This window comes from Nipponia nippon, unplaced genomic scaffold, assembly GCF_047370975.1.
Source record: "Nipponia nippon isolate SJK-2023a ecotype South Korea unplaced genomic scaffold, ASM4737097v1 scaffold_4, whole genome shotgun sequence".
Classification (NCBI taxonomy): Eukaryota; Metazoa; Chordata; class Aves; order Pelecaniformes; family Threskiornithidae; genus Nipponia; species Nipponia nippon.
Genome location: NW_028262358.1, coordinates 11,344,093 through 11,364,646, shown reverse-complemented (window position 1 = coordinate 11,364,646; position 20,554 = coordinate 11,344,093). Strand labels below are relative to the sequence as shown.

The 20,554-nt window shown below is 42.5% G+C and overlaps 1 protein-coding gene across 2 annotated transcripts in view; it reads right to left on the bottom strand.

The window, feature by feature from the left end:
• Positions 1-19,230, bottom strand: part of PELI1 (pellino E3 ubiquitin protein ligase 1) — a 46,345-nt gene extending 27,115 nt beyond the window's left edge. The window contains exons 1-2 of one of the 2 annotated variants that reach the window (XM_087776486.1): positions 18,819-19,230; positions 5,365-5,529 (exon numbers count right to left, since the gene is read on the bottom strand). In XM_087776486.1, coding sequence (XP_087632612.1) covers positions 5,365-5,419 — 55 coding nt within the window. In that variant the 5' untranslated portion in view covers positions 5,420-5,529; positions 18,819-19,230. The remainder of the gene's footprint in view (positions 1-5,364; positions 5,530-18,818) is intronic. The other variant, XM_087776487.1, reaches the window with a different exon arrangement.
• Positions 19,231-20,554: the final 1,324 nt, after the last annotated feature.

Genomic DNA, 20,554 nt, shown 5'->3' with positions numbered 1-20,554 from the left:
CTAGATTTGAATTAGCACATGCATGAAAGAAAATCTACATTTCTTTCCCATTTCAGGCATTCCTCTGACACGCAAAGATAAATGCAAAAGTATCTTAACACTTGCAAACTCACTTCTAGCAATTACCTTGGCTTTGCACTTTGTACCTGTATACACACTGAGAGGCAGGCTTTAAGGAGTAAAGAATTACTCATTTTCTCTCAAAGAAAAATTTTTCCATTCAGGAAATAGGAAACACCGTTGGGCAAATATACCGCAAAGAGCATATAGCCACAAAAAGTCACAGTTTTGACAGCACCACGACTAAGTAATTTTTAAACAGTACCAGACGATTCAGAACACAGTAGTACTTCACACAGTTTTGAAATCAATTTCACATGATTTACAGTATGCACTTATTTATTAACCAAAGTGACTCATTAATATAATACAGACTTCTTCCTTTCTGAATCTTGAGAAAGAGGTTGAGGGAAGCCTCCATTTTAACCCACGGTGTGCACTCCAGATACCCAAACAGTAGTCTAGTGGTAGCGTGTATGGGTATCTTCAAGTGCACCTCTGCGTACCACGGAAATCTTAAGTCCTGTTTTTCTAGCATAGCAAAGTTAACAGTAATAATCTAGTATGAAGGAGCTGTTTCACTTGCCCTTTTTTAGTCAGCTGTTCAGTGCAGACTGATTCTTTCCAAGAAATCTGGCTCTTCAGAAGTAATCTTTGCAAGTTTTTAGGGGTAGACTGGCCCTCTCAGGACTGACATTGTTTATGAACATTTCTTCAAATTACTAACAGCTGCTCATACTGAGCACAGTGGTGCCTCGTTCACACGCATTCATAAAGGTTTGTAGAAGTCCTGCTCACATTCAATTTGCTGCTTGTCAGTAGTTACCCTCCTGCTTAAAGATGTCTCATGTCATCTGTGTGTGGAGCAGAGCAACACCATACAGCTGCAGAGGGTACAAACAGTCACAGGCAACCAAGTTGGCACATGTTAAGAAGTTACTACCCAGACTCAGCAGAGATGTCTGATCACATTCAGGCTCCTGGACCAATGCGAATTTAAAGTACAAAAAAAAAAATTAAGGAAGCCCATTCAAGTAATTAACTGTACAACAGACATACTAAATAAACTAAAGAACAGCCAACAGGGCAAAGTCAGTGTAGCCAATTTGACGCTAAACAACCAGAATGAGTTTATGAAGTGTTGGGCAAGTGGGACAAAGGCTACCAAGTTTGTCAGGCTGATCAGCTGAGACAACTAACAGGTAAGTTGCTGCCTTCAGCAGCATGTATTGCCTTGACACAACTTAGTGGCAGACATTTAATTTAGAATTTCAAAAACAAATTTTCAAGCATGCTCAGTCTCTCTTCAGCAACTTCAACACCAGCTGTAGAAGTAATACATATTCCCTAAACATAAACAAAAGAAAATACTTTCTCTGGCTTCACAGCCACTGTTGTACTTAAACTCACTCTTAAGTCATTCTGTACTTTTAGCATTCCACTGATGGAAGTGTGTGAATTACATGTCCCCAAAATAAACTCTGAACTATACAAATAAATACAGCACTGTCACAAGCTAGCCCTCCTCTACCCTCTGTTTTATAATACTTATTCCTTGTCTGTAAACATGACTCTGCTAGGACAAAAAGATGCCAGGTCAGCGGCACCAAACAGCTCTGAAACAGTATCAGCACTATAGAACTTTACCAAACCAACATAATGAGTGCATCAGCTCTTGTAATTTTTATTCAGAGGTGAAGCAATTTTCTTTTAGTAACAACTTCCAAGCTGAGGCTTTTTTCCTTGTTAGAAGGGAGGCACTTCATTTTAATTGCAGAATAATTTAAAAAAATAACAATAAAAACAGGCAAATACAAAAAAACTTATCTTCTAAAAAAGGTCTTCACTTTAAAACCAATCTGTGACCTAAGCTTTTTATTTTGAAAGTATAGTTTAAATAACATGGTGGGAAAGAACTTGTATCAGTAACATTAGATATACAGCTACATAACTTCCATCATATTTAAAACCTAACAAAAAGTTATAGTGCATATTAGAAATAAGAATTTTTTTTCTTTATATTACTTAAGAGAAGGATACAAACACCATAGCCAAAACGCAAGAGCACAACTGTTGACACAAAGCCTCAGTCCTGAAACTCGCCCAACAAGAACCACGAGTTACAGAGCCCAGCGCCTGTGGAGCAAAGCACCGCTTCTGGGAGTAACTGCATGTTCTTAGTTTTGCGACGGACAGCTGTTTTTTACTGCTTCTGGTATTAAAACTAAGCATGGTTGTATTTGCTGGATTGGGATTTGCAAAGTCCAACTGTGGGAGTACCTGTGTGTTTCACTTGTCCTAGATCCTTCTTTTAAGAACAGGGCTGAGCCTAACTTTAAGGGGTGCGAATTTAGGGATTACCGGGCTTCTTTTTATACCTACACCTGTCTTTTCAGGTCACCTTCCCTCACTCAGCAAAATGAAAAGGTTAATACAATCACAATAAATGAGATTTCTGTCAAAACATCCTGACAATTTTTATTAACAGATTTAAATATCTGTGTTTCCCAAAGTTATAGCATGGTACTTATTCCTTAACTTTTGATATAGAAGTCTACCTGAAATGCAAAAATTGGATAAAAAGAAAAACAAAGGCTGCAATCCCCACCCCCACAACAATACCACTACAGTCATATACACTGAAGCAGCAAGACTTGCCTTTACCTACAAAAATAAAGGTCCAGAATACAAAAGTTAAGCAAAGACAGCAGAAGACCTAACACAACGGGGCATCAAAATACCACAATCGAAACTCCTAGTGAAGTAGCAGCCAACTGAAATCAAAGATCATAAGAAAAGCTTTCTTCTTAATCAGAAGCAACATGGACTCTCCTTCTGACCAGAAATGCACAAATTAATCTAAACGGCTCCAGCGTGCAGAAGACTGCATCCTTTGACAAAACTTCAGCCTTTCGGATAACTGCTTGCAAACTCAACATGCTCCAAAGATGGTTTTACTGTGGCACAAATGAAGAATCTCTAATTAAAGAAAAAAAAAAAAAAAATACTTGCAGCCTGTAAATTTAGCCCAGATTGTAACACTGCAACAAGAGCCTCTTCCTTAAGTGTCTTTTTAAAGCATGCCAAAACCATTAGTTAGAAGCATAATCTAAATAAAACCATTGTTAAAAAAAATAAAACTACTACACCATACCATGGCTGGAACAGTTAAGGAACTGGTCAGGGAAGAAGGGTTATTTCCTGGCACAGTAATGTAGCAACAGACTGAGTTCTCTCTCTATTATTATATTAAGCCTTCACAATGTTTTGCAAAATTAAAACTGAGGTTTGTAGCTCATCTGTTTAACAGATGATCAATTGTATTGAGCAGGAGGACTTTGTTTCTAGGCATACTGTGCAAAAAAACAAATTAAAAGCATACTTAGCAAGGAAAAGAAACTAAAGTCCAAATTCTGGTTTTCTTCATCTACCAGGTCACCTCGCCAAACCTGATACCTGAGCCCCATTATGCAGGTGCAATTAAGGATTCAACTGCATTAACCAGCGTAAGCAAGATCGCTATCAGCCTACCTAAGCAAGACTGTACTAGAGCAGATCTGGGCTGGACATGTAATTTAATTCACCACTCTGATTTTGGATAAGCCCCAGACAGCCAGAATAATTACAGCGCCGTCACAGACAACACTCAATGTCAGTTATACTATTTAAGTTGTGTCTGAAGAGATGAAGCACTCAAACACCAAGTACCTTGCAGCTTCTCAAGCCACCAACTTCAACTGTGTTCTACAACTCTTCAGGAATAACACTCTTACTAAGTGTGCTGCAAGTATTTTGGCTTATACACAAGTACTTGAACATGCTAAGTCCCCTCTGACCCACCATACTTCATTAGACAGAAACTTCTTCCTAACAGATGAGACTTTTGAGTTGATAAAACAAAGCTCTAACAGCTACACTACTATTAAAGCTCTAGACCATACTGTGCTATCTGTTGAGCTTCACCTTGAAATGCACTGGCAGTTAAGTAATTTGGAAATAAATTTCACTCATGATAGAAACTTGACAGAAAACCAAGAGGCACAGTACAATATACGGCTGATCAGAAACTAAAAGAAATATGCCGCATGAATTTAAATCAGCAAACTCACATGAAATAAATAATGGAGTTTTCTATACTCAAAATGTTTTGGGCTGTTAACTACCAATACTGACTGCTCATAACCAGTTTTAGGACTTCAGCAGCTGAAACAAAAATAGCAGCTATTGAAGTACTGATACCTTTGATCATAAAAACATTATTATGATTAGCATCTCATGCCTATTTGCACCAATCCCCTGAAATGTAAAAGATGACTGTAAACATTTTCAAGGCGATATGCCAAAAGTCGTCTCGCTATTAATCACACCCATTGTACTTGAGGTTGTACTCTCAATTTCACTGCATTAACTTGGTATGAAAGCTGGTCCAAGCAAGGAAAAGTTGATGTTCTCACAATGCCATATTATTACTTTGGTGCAAGCAATAGTGAGAGAAGGCAGCAGCTGTTGTCCTCAAACCAAAGGGCTAAGGAAAAAGAACAAACCACAGATACATTCATAGACAAAGCTACAGAAAGCAATGCAAGAATTTTAAGCCTACCACATCAGAAGGGTATATAGTCAGTCTAATGACAAAACTTAAGACACAGCTCCATGAACCTCTTAGAAAACTCCTGCAATTAGATTTGTTTCTCTTGAGTTAGTGAGAAAAGCCAGCTCATAGAAAAACTCTGGTCAGCATGTCTGGAGCAAAGAAGGGTGGAGGGCTGTATAACTCAGGTCTGGGGAGAGAGGCTGTGTGCGCGCACTGGCCAGAGGGATGAGAGGGAGAAGGCATTGCTGTCAGCAGGCGGTGAAAATTATATCAGCTCAGAGCCTCTGGAAACAACCTTCAGCAGAAATCCAACGTTAGGGCATGAGAAAGTACAACTTGGTACAGCTTAGGAGGCATCTCTCTAGTATAATCATCTGCAGTTTTATAAAAGCTGGGGGTGGTTGCTGTAGAGAGATGCTGTCCAATGAACAACGTAAAGCATTCTCTCTCCACTTTAAAAAAGACAATGTTTAGAGAACAAATACTGTTACGGACAGTAACAGCAAGACAATACTAATAGTTTGTATTGTTCTACACTTCTAGCAACTAATCTCAATCAAAATCTTAAAGAGGTAAAGAAAAGTTCTATTTTAAGGGAATTCTAGAAGTAGTTACTGAATTTTCTCTTCAAATTTTTCATCCAGAGAAGAAGTTCAGGTGCAAGTAGAAAAGTTTGTTCTCTTAGAGCAACTGTGTAGATGTAAACTCACCATGTCCAAGAACCACGAGATTGTAACCGCACTTCCACTTGGATTTACGATACATAATCAAAAGCCACGCTCGCAGAGGGAAAATGACCTGTTGATGATGGTGGCTGTCAACAATGGGTTCAGATCAGTTAGCTGCTAGTGCAGACAGGACAACATTTTTCAACACTGCGAGAGAAAGTGAGAGCGAGACCATATGGTTAAGCTCCATCCACATTAGCACCAAACAGCTAGCATCACCAATAGAGAACTGTCAGCTGGGAGAGGCAGAGGTGGGAAGTCTACCTGTTGCTCACAGCCACTGTAAAAAACAGTTTTGTAGAGGTTTATCAATGTTGGCTCAGTGTCTACCAGAATAAGTGCATTTGGAGGAAAGCACGAATAACATGTCTTTGAACACAGCATATACTCTTGTGTCCAATCAGTATTCCTAGTGCAGAGCAACTCAAATACTCAGTTGTTCAAAATTATTCAAGGAATTCAGTTACCAGTCAGTTGGTTTCAGCATGCTCCAGATTTACTGAAATTTAAGAACATGTTCTGGAATTATACTGAAGAAGTCCAAGTTTTACATTTACAGAAGACTGACAGTTGCAGGTAAACATTAGACAAGTATTGTCAGCAGACGCACTGGCTGTATGCTATTCAAGACCCTGCAAAATAAAGGGATGAAAGAGCTGGCTTTAACTGCAAACTACTTTGAGTAGGGGGAGCTGGACCTGATGATCTCCAGAGTTCCCTTCCAAAATAAAGTGTTCTATTCATTGACAAACCTGGCTACTAGTGCAGAGGCATGAGCTTTGCATGCAAAGACAGAAGCACTGCATCACAGAGCTGTTATTTATCACCTACTCTCACGACCTGCAGGAATGCCCGTGCTTAGTCGTTACCAGGAACATACAGCAGGAGCACATTTCTGTGGTTAAACAATTTTAAGGTAGCATAAAATACTACTGCCTGCAAAAGCAGCGGTCCTGCCTGCTGCCCTGCATTTAGACGACATAAGGGTTTTGCACAGCTATGGTGTCCACAGATGCACGCCCCAATCTGCTCCTCAGTTGGATTTACTAGGTTCCAGATGTGCATCTGAGCACAGGACAGGAACGGAACAGAGAGCTGGGACCACCTTCCATATAGCGGACTTTGTGCTCATTTCCAGAAAAAGAGCAAAATTATGGTTTTTTTAAATGCATGGACTAATTAATAGCGAGATGACAGGAAATAGGGTTTGTTCCTGAGCAGCACTTAAAAGCTGTGTTTAATCTTGAAAAACAGGGGAACATAACCACTCCTATTCTTAACTTTGGAGCTAATTTTTGTTTTCTTTATACTCGCTCTTCTATTCAATTGATTTTGTTTCTTTAGGTAACAAAAGCTACATTCATCAGCAGAAGACAGCTTAGTACAGCAATAATCTTATTAGCATGCATAATGAGTTAATACTAAGCTTATATGAAGGATGTTTGAAAATTAAGCTTGAAAACAAGCACAGTAACAGCAATAAACTAAAAAATTTCAAATTCTGTCTCAGTTACAAAAGCAGACTTGCAACAACCCTTCATTCTGTCTTCATCAGGTTTAGTCACTTCCTGTACATTTCTCCATAGGACGATTTTCCTATTACAGTTTTCGCTATGCTTGGGGGTCTAGGACACGGGACAACACAAGAGACAAAAGGAAGACAAGCATCGTTAGCCTACTCAGTTCTGCAGCATGATGTACCACCAATTCCTCTTATGAGGAACAGCACCAAGATAAAAATTACCAAAACACTTTTGGGTGGCAAAAATGAGGCACAGTTTGTCTGCTAACATTAATGCAAGTTACTTCCATAACCAGTTGCTACAATAAAACTCGGGGTATACTAACATTAACACATCTTAGGGTCCAGTTGCAAAAACTCTTCTACCAATAATTCTTCCAAATTGGTCATTTGGTTGTGTTCTGGGAAAGCATCTTCTACCACTGCTTGGCAAAGGTAAACTGCAGAAATTGAAGAGGCCACAACACAGACTCCAGCACATGTGTACTAAGTTGCAATGAGAAGACAGGAGGAGGACAGAAAATACAGTCTCTGAAGACTGTGCAATAGTATCTGAAGATTGTTAAAGCTTAAGTGGTGCTTCTGAAGACTAATCACCCTACTTAAGATGGAGTAAAGTCTGAACTATAAGCTATGGCTGAGGACTGGACAACTGAAGTTAGACTTAAAACCATGCTCAATCCTTTGGCATAAGAGTTAGGCCTAACAAAAGCCACTGAGTGCCATGGTTAAGCCTACAATGAAGACTAACCAGGAATTCCCACATACTTCAATTACAACAATGACTATTAATAGCGAGAGTAGAACTCCTTGGGATTTTAAGTCAAGAGACTGTATCAAGAGACACCTCTGTCCCCCACTTACATGCATGTCTTTAAAGAGCTGAGCAACTTCACTCTTGCAACACTAGCAGAAGTTGAAGTTGCAAAGCAGAAACCAAAACAGACTGTCATTTAATAAAAGGAGGCTCAGCAGGAGTCAAAGAGGCAGCGGGGGAAAAAACGGGCTCCACCGAGCCCCATGCTCTTCCACACCAGCACAATGGAAGGGAATCCTGCTCCACTCCAAGGGCTATGAGCCACCTGGCCAGAAGCCATGCTTATGCACAGCTACTTGGCCCGGAGGGTTGAAAATAAAAGATGAACAGCCAAAATATGAGGCCAGCAGACACAGCTGTCAGGCAGGGATCAGCAGACCTGACGACTGTAGCGTTATGAATGCTCCAGCCCATGTTGGTTGGCTGTTTTGCACTATACCCTATTCTTTCCTCGGTTATTTCCTTCCTCTCTTTGTCTACCTACTGTAACTCCTACTTGTGCTATGTTTCTCTCCCCTACCTCTTCCCTTTTTTGTCTCTGAAGAGTACAAGGTCTTAGGGGCAGACTTCTAGTCATACAGTGCAGAAGCCATGTGAAATGAAAGTTCACAATTTTTGGTTTAGCTGATTGTAACAGTCTTTCCCCGTCCCAGGTTTTTACAAAATTCAAGTTTCTTGCAAAGCAGTTGACGGACTCTGTTTATAACACTATCCTTAGTCACAGCATACCAGTCAGTATTAAAGACGGGAGTTCACAAATAATGCAGTGTGCTGATTTAGCTTCTGTAAATGGAGAGTTTGGCCACTGCAGAGATGTCTGATCTACAGCTCTCACTCACGTAAACAGTTCCTAGCCACACAAATAACGACTGTCAAGATCCTTCCCCAAATTCCTGCAGGGAAAAGAAATTAAAACGATAGCAGATTGAATGGAACAGCTCTAAGAAAAATCAGTAATGGTAGCTGTAAAATCTAAAATTAAAGTAAGTCTGGTTTTGATGCTTTCAGTACACACAGTACATTAAATTTGGCATAAGCCCAATGGAACATGAAGTACTTGCGGACAATGTCTGCCAAGAGCTAGAAATACAGCACTTAGTCTTTAAAGAACAAACAGACAGCCTCAGACCATTTCTACTTTATGCATCTGAAAAAAATTAAATCAAGGTGATCTTTCCGAGGGAACATTTGTATTAAATCTAATTGGCATGCTTTGTGCAATACTGAATTGAGCATATGCCGATTGGCAGAGAATCAGTATTTGTCATTTTATAATCCGTTCCACTTGGGACAAAGGTTACAAACAGATGTTATCCTCCCCATATTCCAAATCACTGTGCTTTCCTCCTTTGCATCAGGCTTGTGTCTCAGACAAGTTCTGTACCTGGTCCATGGTCCACTGACACATACTTCTAAATATCCGACACAGTAGAAACAGAAGAAATGGGAAGCATGAACTCAGGGAACTCATGCTGCACTATTTTTTCATCCACCTTCACATTCCTTGGTACTTCATTCGTTTACATGCCTCAGAGCAGAGCAAGATTTGATTAGTGACTGAATGCTAATTCACATTTCTGTGGCAGCATCCAAACATTAGCGAATTAAGCATCAACACACCTGTGAGTTCCTTACCTTTATTAAAATAACAAGAAAAAAAGGGAGACAAGCCTAACACCCATCCAGGGCTTTGGAGACATCATCCATCATCCCAGCACACAGGTTCCTCTCCCCCCCACACCTCCCATGTGCTGAGCTCCTAGATAGACAGGAGAGCGGAGTGCAATTCCAGCTCCGTTACATCTTCTGTTGTTATACGTGGGAGGGTTTACACATCCTTCCCCACATCTCCCAGGGATTCAGGAGGACCCATAACCCTCTTGTCTTTAAGGCCAGTATGAGGTGCTGCCACAGAACGGTGGCAGCCCCAGCCCTGCCTTGGGAAACTGGAGAGCAAGAGAAAACAGGCGATGCTACACTTGACATCTGCCCAGAGTGAGGCAAGAAACTGCTCGTGCCATCTCACTCTACACGTAAGCCAAGCACTATCTGGACCTTTAAAACTCATTTCTTCATGACTGAGGTTTTGAAATATACAACAACAAAAGGGTCAGATAAATCTAATTGTTACTTCTCATTAATAGCTATAAAATAACAGCAGCATGCCTACAATACTTGCTATTGTGGACTCTAAGAGACTGAAAGATACTTTCTGCACATGCTTATCGACACGATAAATAAGCTCTTCACTTCTCCCTGCGACTAGTCCCTCTTGGGTTTAAGGTAAAGATTAGTTCTTCCCTCATCTTTTGGATCAGGCTGTTATCTCTGCTCCTGTTTAAGACACTGCCAACCTAAACAAGCTCCTCCTCAAAGTTACAAAAAGTGAAAGATTGCAGGAAAAATGCTTGTAACACTTTCCCTCTAGAGGCAGGAGTTTCCCTTGCTGACTACTCATATCTCACAGAACAGTGAAATATGAATAGTTAAATGAGAGAAAAAAATTAAATAGTGTGTATATATTGGCATAGAAATTCAAAAGCAGTTGCTATATCTAAGTCACAAGTAGCTTATAAGTGGTTTACAAGCCCTCACATTTTACTACAGCATCCTGGCCTTTCTCAGCCAGCAGTGAGAGAGGGGTACAAGGACTTACTCTATGTTCACATCTGCTGCTCAGAAAGCCTCAGACAAAGTTAATACATTGGTCATAGCACTGACTGTAAAAATATGCACACGTGCAAGAAAAAAAATGGATAAAAATAAAAGCTACTCGTGCATTTATCTGTTTACAAGATCAAGCTGAGTTCCTCATCTTCAGCAGGTGGCTGACCACCTCAACAGAATAATGCATCTCTTCTTTTTTTTTAAAAAAAAAGATTAAAAAAACCACCCAGCTGCTACCCTCACCACAGTACACTCTAGCCTTCTGCAACAACCTTGAGTAGTTTACAGAACCCTTAATCAACAGCCAACCATTCATGCTGCACCAAAAGGGAAAGCTCTACTGGAATGATATTTCACATCCACCACATACAGCACCAAATGAATGCTAACACAACTGACGTGGGCTATCAGCAGCATAGTAATTACCGCATTAAAAAAAAATCCAGAAACAAAGATCCAGTGTGATGGATCCACTGAAGCTGTGCAAGTCATCTAAGCACAAAGGGGTCATCAACTGTCTTCAAACTAATATGCATTACAATATAATTTGTCTTAAATTTGGTCTGCTAATCCCAGGGTATGAAGTACACAGTTTTCTTTCTCTCTGATTTATATATATACACAAAAAAAAAAAAAAATGTAATGGTTTAACTCTAAGAGGTGCAGGGACAGCAGACTGCACAAGAAAAGCAGTCCTTATCTAAAGCGTCCAGCACTATCATCACAAATTTGCCTAAAGGTTATCACATGAGAAAAGAACAAGTGAAACACCCTACTTTTGGGCCTTCTGGCCTACTTTTGGGCCTTCTGGTTCTCTGCACTACCTATCTGAAAAACTGAGAAAAATGTTTAAATCTTTTCCCTGTCGAGAAGCAGTTTTTACTGATTGCCCCCATAAGTTTCAGGGAATTTGAGCTGGATCTCTCCCAGCTCTTTGCTGAAGGTACATTAAACAAATATCCACCTAACACACACAAATAGCAGGTGTTGAAGTTAGGTGTTACCACGATGACTTGTTTTACAGTTTGACTATTATCTTTTCCCCTCTAACTATGCAACTTCTAATCATCACTACTGATGTTAAAAATATTTTAACATTACAATGCCAATTAAACAGAGCCTATATGCAATGCGAGAACAAGCTGGAAACATTTTCTGGATAAAAATAGAGATGGTCTTTACATGTGGCTTCAATTCATTCTTTTAAAGCAGAAAAAGAGGACAAAAGAATAAGTCACCTGAACATACCAAATCGTTAACAAGCGTACAGCAAGCAATATTTCTTCTCCTCTCCAGCCCAAGTTTACCAGCCTCATCTGTGTCGGCCATTCAAGCCCAGGTTGTGTCCCACGGCTAAGACTGGGCCACCCGCCACTCAAGCACTGAAGACAGATTGTACTAGAGCAAATGTAGTTTAAGGAAGCCATGCACGGACAGCCAGTGCACTCACACCACTTGTGGGCATCATACAGCTTTTTGTGGAGCTCTGAAAGTGGCATTCCTAAATCTGAAACCAAATTACCATCAAGATTTGATCATGAAGATGGAAATAGCAGTATTGACTGAACGGTCCATAGCTCTGGTTTCCCCCAGCCAAATAGTCAGCAACTCTGGTTTCCTATACACAAGGAACTTCCCCAGTTTCTTTTAGAAAATTTTGACATCATTAGTAGCATGTTGCATTTTCTTTCCTAAATTCAAAACGGAGCGCTTGCCCAGCAGAAAGGAGCCAGATCCAAGAAGCAGCAGATACCCTACCTGAGACATTAGCTAAGGGTTGAGGCCCCTCTACTCTCTTTCACTGTAGAACCAAAGTTCAAAGTCATCTTCCGCTAGCCTTGAAATACAGCAGCGATCTAAATACAGCAACTCAAGTACCTATGTGCATTTATTTTCTTCCATGTTGAGCATTCCTCAGAGTATTTAAAGTGGCTCAGGGAAAAAGCAAACCAAAGCCAAACAAAGAAAAAATATATTAGTGGGAAATGGCGGAACTGACATATTTTTAGAATTAGCAGCTTATCCCAAGAGGTGCATTAAAGAAGGAAAATGAGCAACAAGTTCTTTAAAAGGAAGCAAATTACTTTATAGTAAGCCTCCATGTGTGATGCATTTGGATTTTTTCCCCTAACCTCATACCAAACAAATAGTTCAGCTACATGATATGACAAAAGAACCATTACTTATTTTCCCAGTTGAACCTTGTGTTAAACCACGATTAAGGCAATATTTATTCTTGTAAAAATATTGTACTGAACTACAGCTGCTTCAGATAAGTGGAAAGGATATCAAGGTAGCATCAGACAAAAATCTCAGTATACTTATTAACACTTAAGAGAAAAGGAGCCTTAAGATTTCTTAGCAGGAATTGTTCAGGGACCACTTTTACCATTTAACACAAAATTTGTCTTAGGACAAAGAAAATACAGATGAAGTACTCAAGTTTGTATGATTTTAAAATCAAGTCTTTATATTTAATACTGCTCGACCATTAAAAGCAGAAGGAACTGATGGCAGGGAAAGCAGGCACTTTGGGGCAGATCTGTAACCATCAGAGAGGCATGATCTTAACACAAGAAAAGGAACTACAAACACATGAAACCCTAAGCCTAATTTTGCTACTAGTTTAATGTTATCTTACAACATCCCAATGGACTTGATGGTTAAGGGGGCCATTTGTGGAGGCTACACAGGCACACTAGTTCCACTAGGTGCTTCGTGGGCTGCCCCAGTCGTTGCTGATCACATCTTGGGCAAAGATGACCAGACGTTTCAAGCTAGATCTAACCCAGAGATGCCAGCTTGGCGCCCTGACCCAAAGAACAATTAAGACATTCGTGTTGTTGACCCAGGTTAAGGGGTTACCATCCTAGGGGACGAGCTGGCAGAAGGGAGGGAGAAACCAACTCGACAGCTGCTACTTTCCAGTTGCTCGCTGCTCCGTTCACACGAACCGTCAGACAATTAAGCAGGAGCAGGGAAGAGGCAAGCAGGCCAGGGTGAAACGCTTGAATCGGATCACTCAGTTTGCTCTCACTATGCCTCCAGAAACGCTTGCAGGCCTTGAGCTCCACCGATGCCAATGGTAAATCTTCACAGTCATCTTAACAGAAAACAAATCAGTCCCTTCAAATTTGATCTCCATCCCCCACTTTGCCCATGAAGTAAGGAAAACAGGTATCCCAGCTCAGGAAAGAGTATTTTTAAGTGTTTGTAATGAAGCCCAAAGGATTATATAGTTGCAGAAACATTGCATACTTGAAATACAAGCAGCTAAGTACCTCCAGGCAGATGAATCAATTGGCAATGGAAGCAAAAATCCATTGATGGTGGTCTACTTAAAGACAATTTTGGCTAGGCAGGGTTTTGTGTTTTGTTTATCTGGATTTTGGGGGTTTGGTTGGGTTTTTTCTTTCCATCTTCTCCTCGAGTCCGAGCTCCAATAAACTATTCCCCAAAGAATCTTACTCAACCAACTTGCTCCAATCCCGTATCTTGCAAGCATCTACAAAATATTTTTTTATATATCCCACTCACTCAAAACCCCAATCAGTCCACAAAACAGCATTCTCTAGTGACTATTCATACTATCAACTATCCTAATAATAAACAACAATATTCTGTATATCACTTCTGGTTTAAGTCTATTTAACTTCAGCTTTTTCCTACCTTCCTTGCTGTTCATTTCTGTGCTATATAGACTTGTCCACAACACAGAGCCTCAGCCACTATAGCAAATGTTACAGACCCACAAACTGAAATACAGCATTTAGTGACAAAAGTTTTTCTGCCAAAACCACCATGCTTATCTCCCTGAATACCAAATATGTAAACTAACAGGCTGACAAAAGCACTCCATCAGCAAAAGCTTGCCTACATCTGGGACTTTGATTAACTTTTGTCAATTACATGGTGCAATTGCTCCCACCAACACATACACACCGACCCTATCTAGTATAGCCAGACCAGCATCTCTCTGGCCCAAATCTCTCTGTACTACTAAAAAACTTCTCCCAAAAGGAGCGTTTTTCCCCCTTCTAAAAACACATTTATGCAATGAATCTGCTGCAAACAGGGTCGGCACAGAAAAACATCTGGCTGACATAGCTGTATAGCCAACATCAAGGGAGATCAAGAGCGTTTTGAGCCAGCACGACACACATGCAAAGTCTTCTACAACATACTCTACTCGTGAACAAGGGAAGTATTGCAATGTGAGTGTGAATCAAACGAATCCTCTTCCCAGCATGGATATAATTATGGGGCCAGAGTAAGAGGTTTTGACTGCTCCTACTCTGACAACTGCCATATACCTTCAATCAGGACAGTAAAATTACAGGACACTCCCGATCCTGAAGCCACAGCCAGAAATGCACTGCAAGGTTCAGTCCACTCTGCTCTCGAGTACATGAGATTTGAACCTAAAATTCAGCATTTACGTAAGTATGTACCACAGGTGGCAGTCAAGTCACTATGATTGAATTCAGCAGCATGGATTAAGAAACAAGGTCAGCAGATTAACTTTTATTACCTATTCATGAACTGAACTGTGTTCCTGCATAGCCGAGACTGGAGGATACCATCAATCTTTAACCAAATGCTTCCACCCAGGTGCTGCATTCAGCCTGAATCAAACAAGCTGCTGACTAGTTCACACTTGAGCCCACATCCCGAAACACCACCTTCACAGCATTTATACCTAGTATGCCAGACAGGAGACACTGCCGGAGCAAGACTGGTACTGGTGACCACCTACCTTCAGCGCAGGGTGCCAGCAGAGGACCACAGACTTTTCCTGTAGAGCCTGTCGTTTCCAGTCAACTATTTTATATCCATTCATGACTACAGGGTTATTCCAGAAAGGTCATTTTGAGCAGCTAGCAACATTTGGTGCTCCCAATCACATGACAAGGGTCAGCAAAAGAAGTCCATGGCACAGGGCTCACCTAGGTAGCCAATAAGCTGTGCGCTCAATCGTGCAAAGCATCAAAGCACCTCTTCCTACTTGAAGCACGATCTCTTTTTCAAACTGATATAAATACAGGTTACTTGAAAAAGAACGTATTCATAGTGCAAGGCTGTAATTTGTCTGCAAATCAAATGATTGTCAATAGCTTTTACTGCTTTTAGGAGAAAGCAGCAACAGGGTAGAGCTTGCTTTTTTTGTAGTTTAAGGATGGTTTCTAGCATGCCGAAGAACTTTCTTCTTTTTTAACCTGGAAGGCAGGTTTTTGAATAGATCAATTCAAACGTTTTAAACAAGAAACACTTACAATCACTTGTGACTATTAATCGCCACATCCACTGCAAAACATTAAGGCCACAAAGAACGTGCCATGATGCTACCGTATTGCTCCAGCCCACCTCCAGCCTCCCACTGGAGAGCCTACAGCAGCAGAGGGAGAGGGAAATCCATCCCACGAGCTGCCCACGGCCTCCTGGGCGACACAGAGCCACTTCAGCTTTGCCCAACTGACACGATTCGCACCTCACGGGATCAGAACTAAATTGCTATTTTACCTTCTTCCCCATGAATCTTTCCATCCAGGTAGACTAACTGGGCCTGACTGGGGATACAATATTACTTTCAGTAGAACCGGGGGACTACAGCAGGAGTATGAGATTTACTGGTGCATCCTGTCAACCACTAGATTGAAAGGAAACAGAAACTAGATCAGATGGAAACACGCTTACTTTTTTCCACTGAACCTCTCCCAGCAGTATTTAGCAGTGCTCGACCTACTTCCTACACCATCTCTTTGCTGTCACTTCCTTTGACAGTTTGTCAGCACGCCTGTGAATCTGGAGATTAAGGAACGAACGTCTGGGAAGCAAAAGAGCTGGACTTTTTCCTCTTGATGCCACCTACAGTCAAAACTTTTACGATCTAACCAGCAAGGCACAGAGTGACCAGCCAGCAACAAGTACCTCCAATTACTGGCATCCTGCAGGAATTCCTAATCAACTGTGTAATTTTGCTTACAAGTATGCACTTAAAGGTGACTTTGATTTCTCATGAAACACCCTCATTCTTCCTTTTTTAGCTCAGGGCATGGATTAGCATCCACAAAAAGCTTCAGGTTTTCTGCTTTCCTGTATTCCAGAGGTCCTGTCTGAGTAGGCATTTTATATCAAAATATACTTTTAATTAGTTCCTTCCAAATGAATGAGAGTTCTAAATACCACTGGCTCCAAGCAGATGATGCTCTATTTTGCATCTACAAACACAAAGTCTCTAACTATAAATCCTGACATGAAAAGATCCCGTTCTCCATGCCTAGTTTCTTAATAGAAACCAGTATTGATACCAAAATACAAAATGGTTGTAGCAGACAGACTTTAAACTAATATCTAAGTCCTGCCTTAACTGAAATACAAGTAGTTACTCAAAATTTTAATTTCCAAGATGAACACTAGCATGGCAACCTGCTGTGTTGAGAAATACATTTCAGTGTTTAGCAAGAACGGAAACATTCATTAGGCACACTTCACAAGACTACGCTCAGCACAACAAGTTTAATTCATTTGAAATAGGAGACATTTAAGCTTAAGGTACACAGAAGGTGCCTATGTACAACTAAAACGCATTTCTAAAGCTTCCTGCCTGGCCATTCATACGACTTCAAAAGGAGTTAGGACACCTATCTTACACAGCACTAAAAAGGTCTAACTTTAAACTACGAGTGCTCAATTTTCTCCAAACCAGGCTTTTTCCTGCGGGGGGGGGGGGTGGGGAGAGAAGAGGGGGAACTGTCCCATGCAGACGTCTGAACTTTGGCACTACATTATTCATTCTGAAATTTTCAGCCTAAAACATTACAAAGCCACACGGACCACACGACGACACATGCAAACGAAAAATCTGAGTAGCCTGAAGCTTTCATCTCCACTAACCTACCGGCACCTTTCAGCATAAAAAGCGACGGAAGATGTATCATCAACAGGTCATCTGGCTGCTTCTTTGTAAAAAAATATGAAAAGCTGCTGAACAGAAACCGGAAACAGCTTTTTTTTCCCCAGCTCTCCCCCCGCCCTCCACACGCGTTCAAAATGGAAAAAATAAACCCATCGTCCTTCGGATGCAGAAATGCCAGCTCTGTCTAGCTGAAATGCTTTGTAATTTTACTCGCCAAGTACTTTGTTGTCAAGGCAGAGGAGTCCCCAGCAAAAACAAATGGGTGGCCTTTAAAAGGTAAGGCCAGAAACACGAGCGTTACCACTAGACTGCTTTTCCTTGCATGTAGTCTAGAAGCTGCATTTTGCAGAGGTGAAATAGCTGCAGTTTTTGAGGGGGTAGTTAAAACAAAAACAAAGAAAAAAAAAAAGAAAAAAGCTTTCAGTATACAAATATAATAGTTGCTTTAAAAAAATCGTTATCCCTTTTAAGAACCAAAAAAATTATTCAGCTGAGAACACAACCGCTGCTCCTCTCCCCTGCCCTTTAAAAATCTTCTCGGTTGTTACAGGCAGAAATGACCCCCTGCCATTAGGTCTTCCTGAAACCGCATCATTTAACTACATGAAAAAAAAAAAAAGAGCGAAAAGAAAAACCCCACGAAAGTTGCGCTGGATGGCAGGCTGCTCACAAAAGAGCCAGTGCTGAGGATACGGGCGAGAAACCTTACGATTCCCCCAAGAAGCTTAAAATTTAAAAGACACAACTTATCTACCGGTTATCCGGATTCTGCCAGAGTAAAACAACATCAAATTTGGAAGAGGTAAGGGGAAAAAAAAAAAAAAAAAAAGAAGCAAGCTTTCCCACTAAGATTTCGCAGGTTAAGACCAGCAAAACAAAATCCCCCTTTGTTTTGTTTTCACCCGCCTGCGTGCTGCTCCCATTCAACGCTCCGGCACGGGGGGCTGCGATAAATGGAGCCGGGGCTTGGGGGGGACTCTTTCCTCCCCGAAAAAAAAAATAAAATAATAACACCACCGCCAAAAAAACCCACCCCCCCCAATTCAACAAAACCTCGGAGTCCAAATACTGAACGACTTTTTTTTTTTTTTTTCTATTTTTTTTCGAAGTGATGTTTTTCCCGAGGGCAGGCGGCTCGGCAGCCGCTCCATGACAAAGAGCTTCCCCGGCACATCCAGCCCCAGAGCGGGGCTCGGCCAACTCCGGGTGGGTGGGAAGGAAAAAAAGAAGAAAAAAAGACCAAAAAAAAAAGCCACACACACAAAAAAAAGCCAACAAACTCCCCAAACCCCCGGAAAAAAAAAATAAAAATAGAGAATTATTTTAAAAACAGCCACAGAAAGGCAGCCCTGCGGAGGCGCAGCACAAAGCGCGCAGGGCGGCGGGGGAAGGGGGGTGAGGGGGGGGAAGCAGCCCGAGGCAGCGGGCAGCCCCCGGGCAGGCCCCCAGCCCGCCTCCCCCCTCGCGATACGGGCGCGCCGGTAAGTCTCTGTCGCGACAGGCGCGATACTCACCCCAAGGAGGAAGGAAGCAGGCGGAAGAGGGACCCCACGCCGGCAGTCGCAACTCCCCGAGGCGGCGGGGGGAGGCCTGGAGCCGGGGAAAGGGGCAGGGGCAGCCTCAGTCTCCGTCTCCTCACGGTCCCACGGCGGGCGACAACCGCGGCTGGGCGAGAGGGGAAGGAGCCTCCGCAGCGCTCGCCCCCGCCCCCGCGGGCTCCGGCGGGCCGTCGCTACGAGCCACAGGCCGGGAAGCAGCAGCGACAGCTGCCGGGAAGCGGCCGGGGAGAACAACCCGATCGACGCCGGCTCCGCCGCCCTCACCACGGCCTCCTCCCGCCCTCGCTCCGCCGCGCTTCGCTTCGCCTCGCCTCGCCTCACCACGCCGCCCGCCCTCTGGCTCGGCGGCCGCCGCGCGCTCGCGCCACCCCACCGGCGGGGGGGGGAGGGGCCGGGGCGGGGCCGGGGCGCCGCGCCTGGGGAGGCCCCGCCCCCGCCCCGCGGCATGACGGGACTTGTAGTGCCGCCCCCGCGCCCCGGCCGCGCGGAGCTGCGCCCTGTCCGCACACCTGCGTGTGCAGATATAGGTGTATATATATATGCATGCATATATGTGTGTGTGTATGTATATGCATGCATATTTTTGTGTGTATATGTCTGTATATATGTATATATATGTATATATGTGTGTGTATACACACACGTATATGCATATATGTGTGTTTATATGTATATATATGTGTATATGTATATATATGCATGTATATATGTATGTGTATCTATATGTATACATGTATATGTCTATGCATGTGCATATATGCATGTATATATATAGATATACGCACATGCATACACTTACACATGCATACGCGTGCGTGTATATATATATAACACATGTATGTATATATGCACGTATTGCATCTATGGTGGGGTGCCACCATTCGCGGAGGGGTCAGGGAGGTTCCTGCCATCAGTGAGCCCGGCTCCAGCAAGCAAAACCCAAAGCGCAGCCCTGCATCCCCCCGCGTGCAGCTTGGCCATGCTGGGAGCAGGGTACTCCTGGGGCTGCAGAGCAGGGCTGCAGCACGCCCCCGGGGCAGGCATGCAGCGAGTGGTCTCCCTTCCTCCAGTAAAAGCTGGTTTTCCAAATATCTGTGCGCATTTATGGATGTCGGTCCTGGCCTTCGTGTCCTCGCGGTGCAACACTGGGGTGATATATTGGGGATAGATGGTGGGGCAGCAGGCCTCACCGGCTGGGATCCAGCAACAGCAGCCACAGCCACGCATGCGTTTAAAGCTTGGGAGCCTTGCATCACTCGGAGAATTTGAATGAGGGACGTTTCAGCTGATGGACCCCTTACAACAAAACTCTCCAAAATATTTGTTACAGGAATGTTTTTGCATGAGCAACCCTCCCCATCTCTGCAAAACAGAGCCTTCCTATTTTTTAATAACAACATCAACGGCAGTGGAATAAGAAACCCACTTGCTAGGAGTCAAGGGTGATTCTCAAAGGCTGTTACATGGGCTCAGCACTGAATATGAATTGGACGGAGTGGCTGCTGTGCTGGCATGAAAGCCCAATGCCACTCGGGCTCACACCTGGCTCTGGACTTTTAGCCTCATTTCTTTGCCAGAGTGAAATAAATAATCCTGGATATTATAACCCGTGGTGTGCTGCCCCGATCCTGTCCAGATATGTCTTGCTATGTGTGTGTGGGTGCTTAAATAAATACATAAAAACATATTTC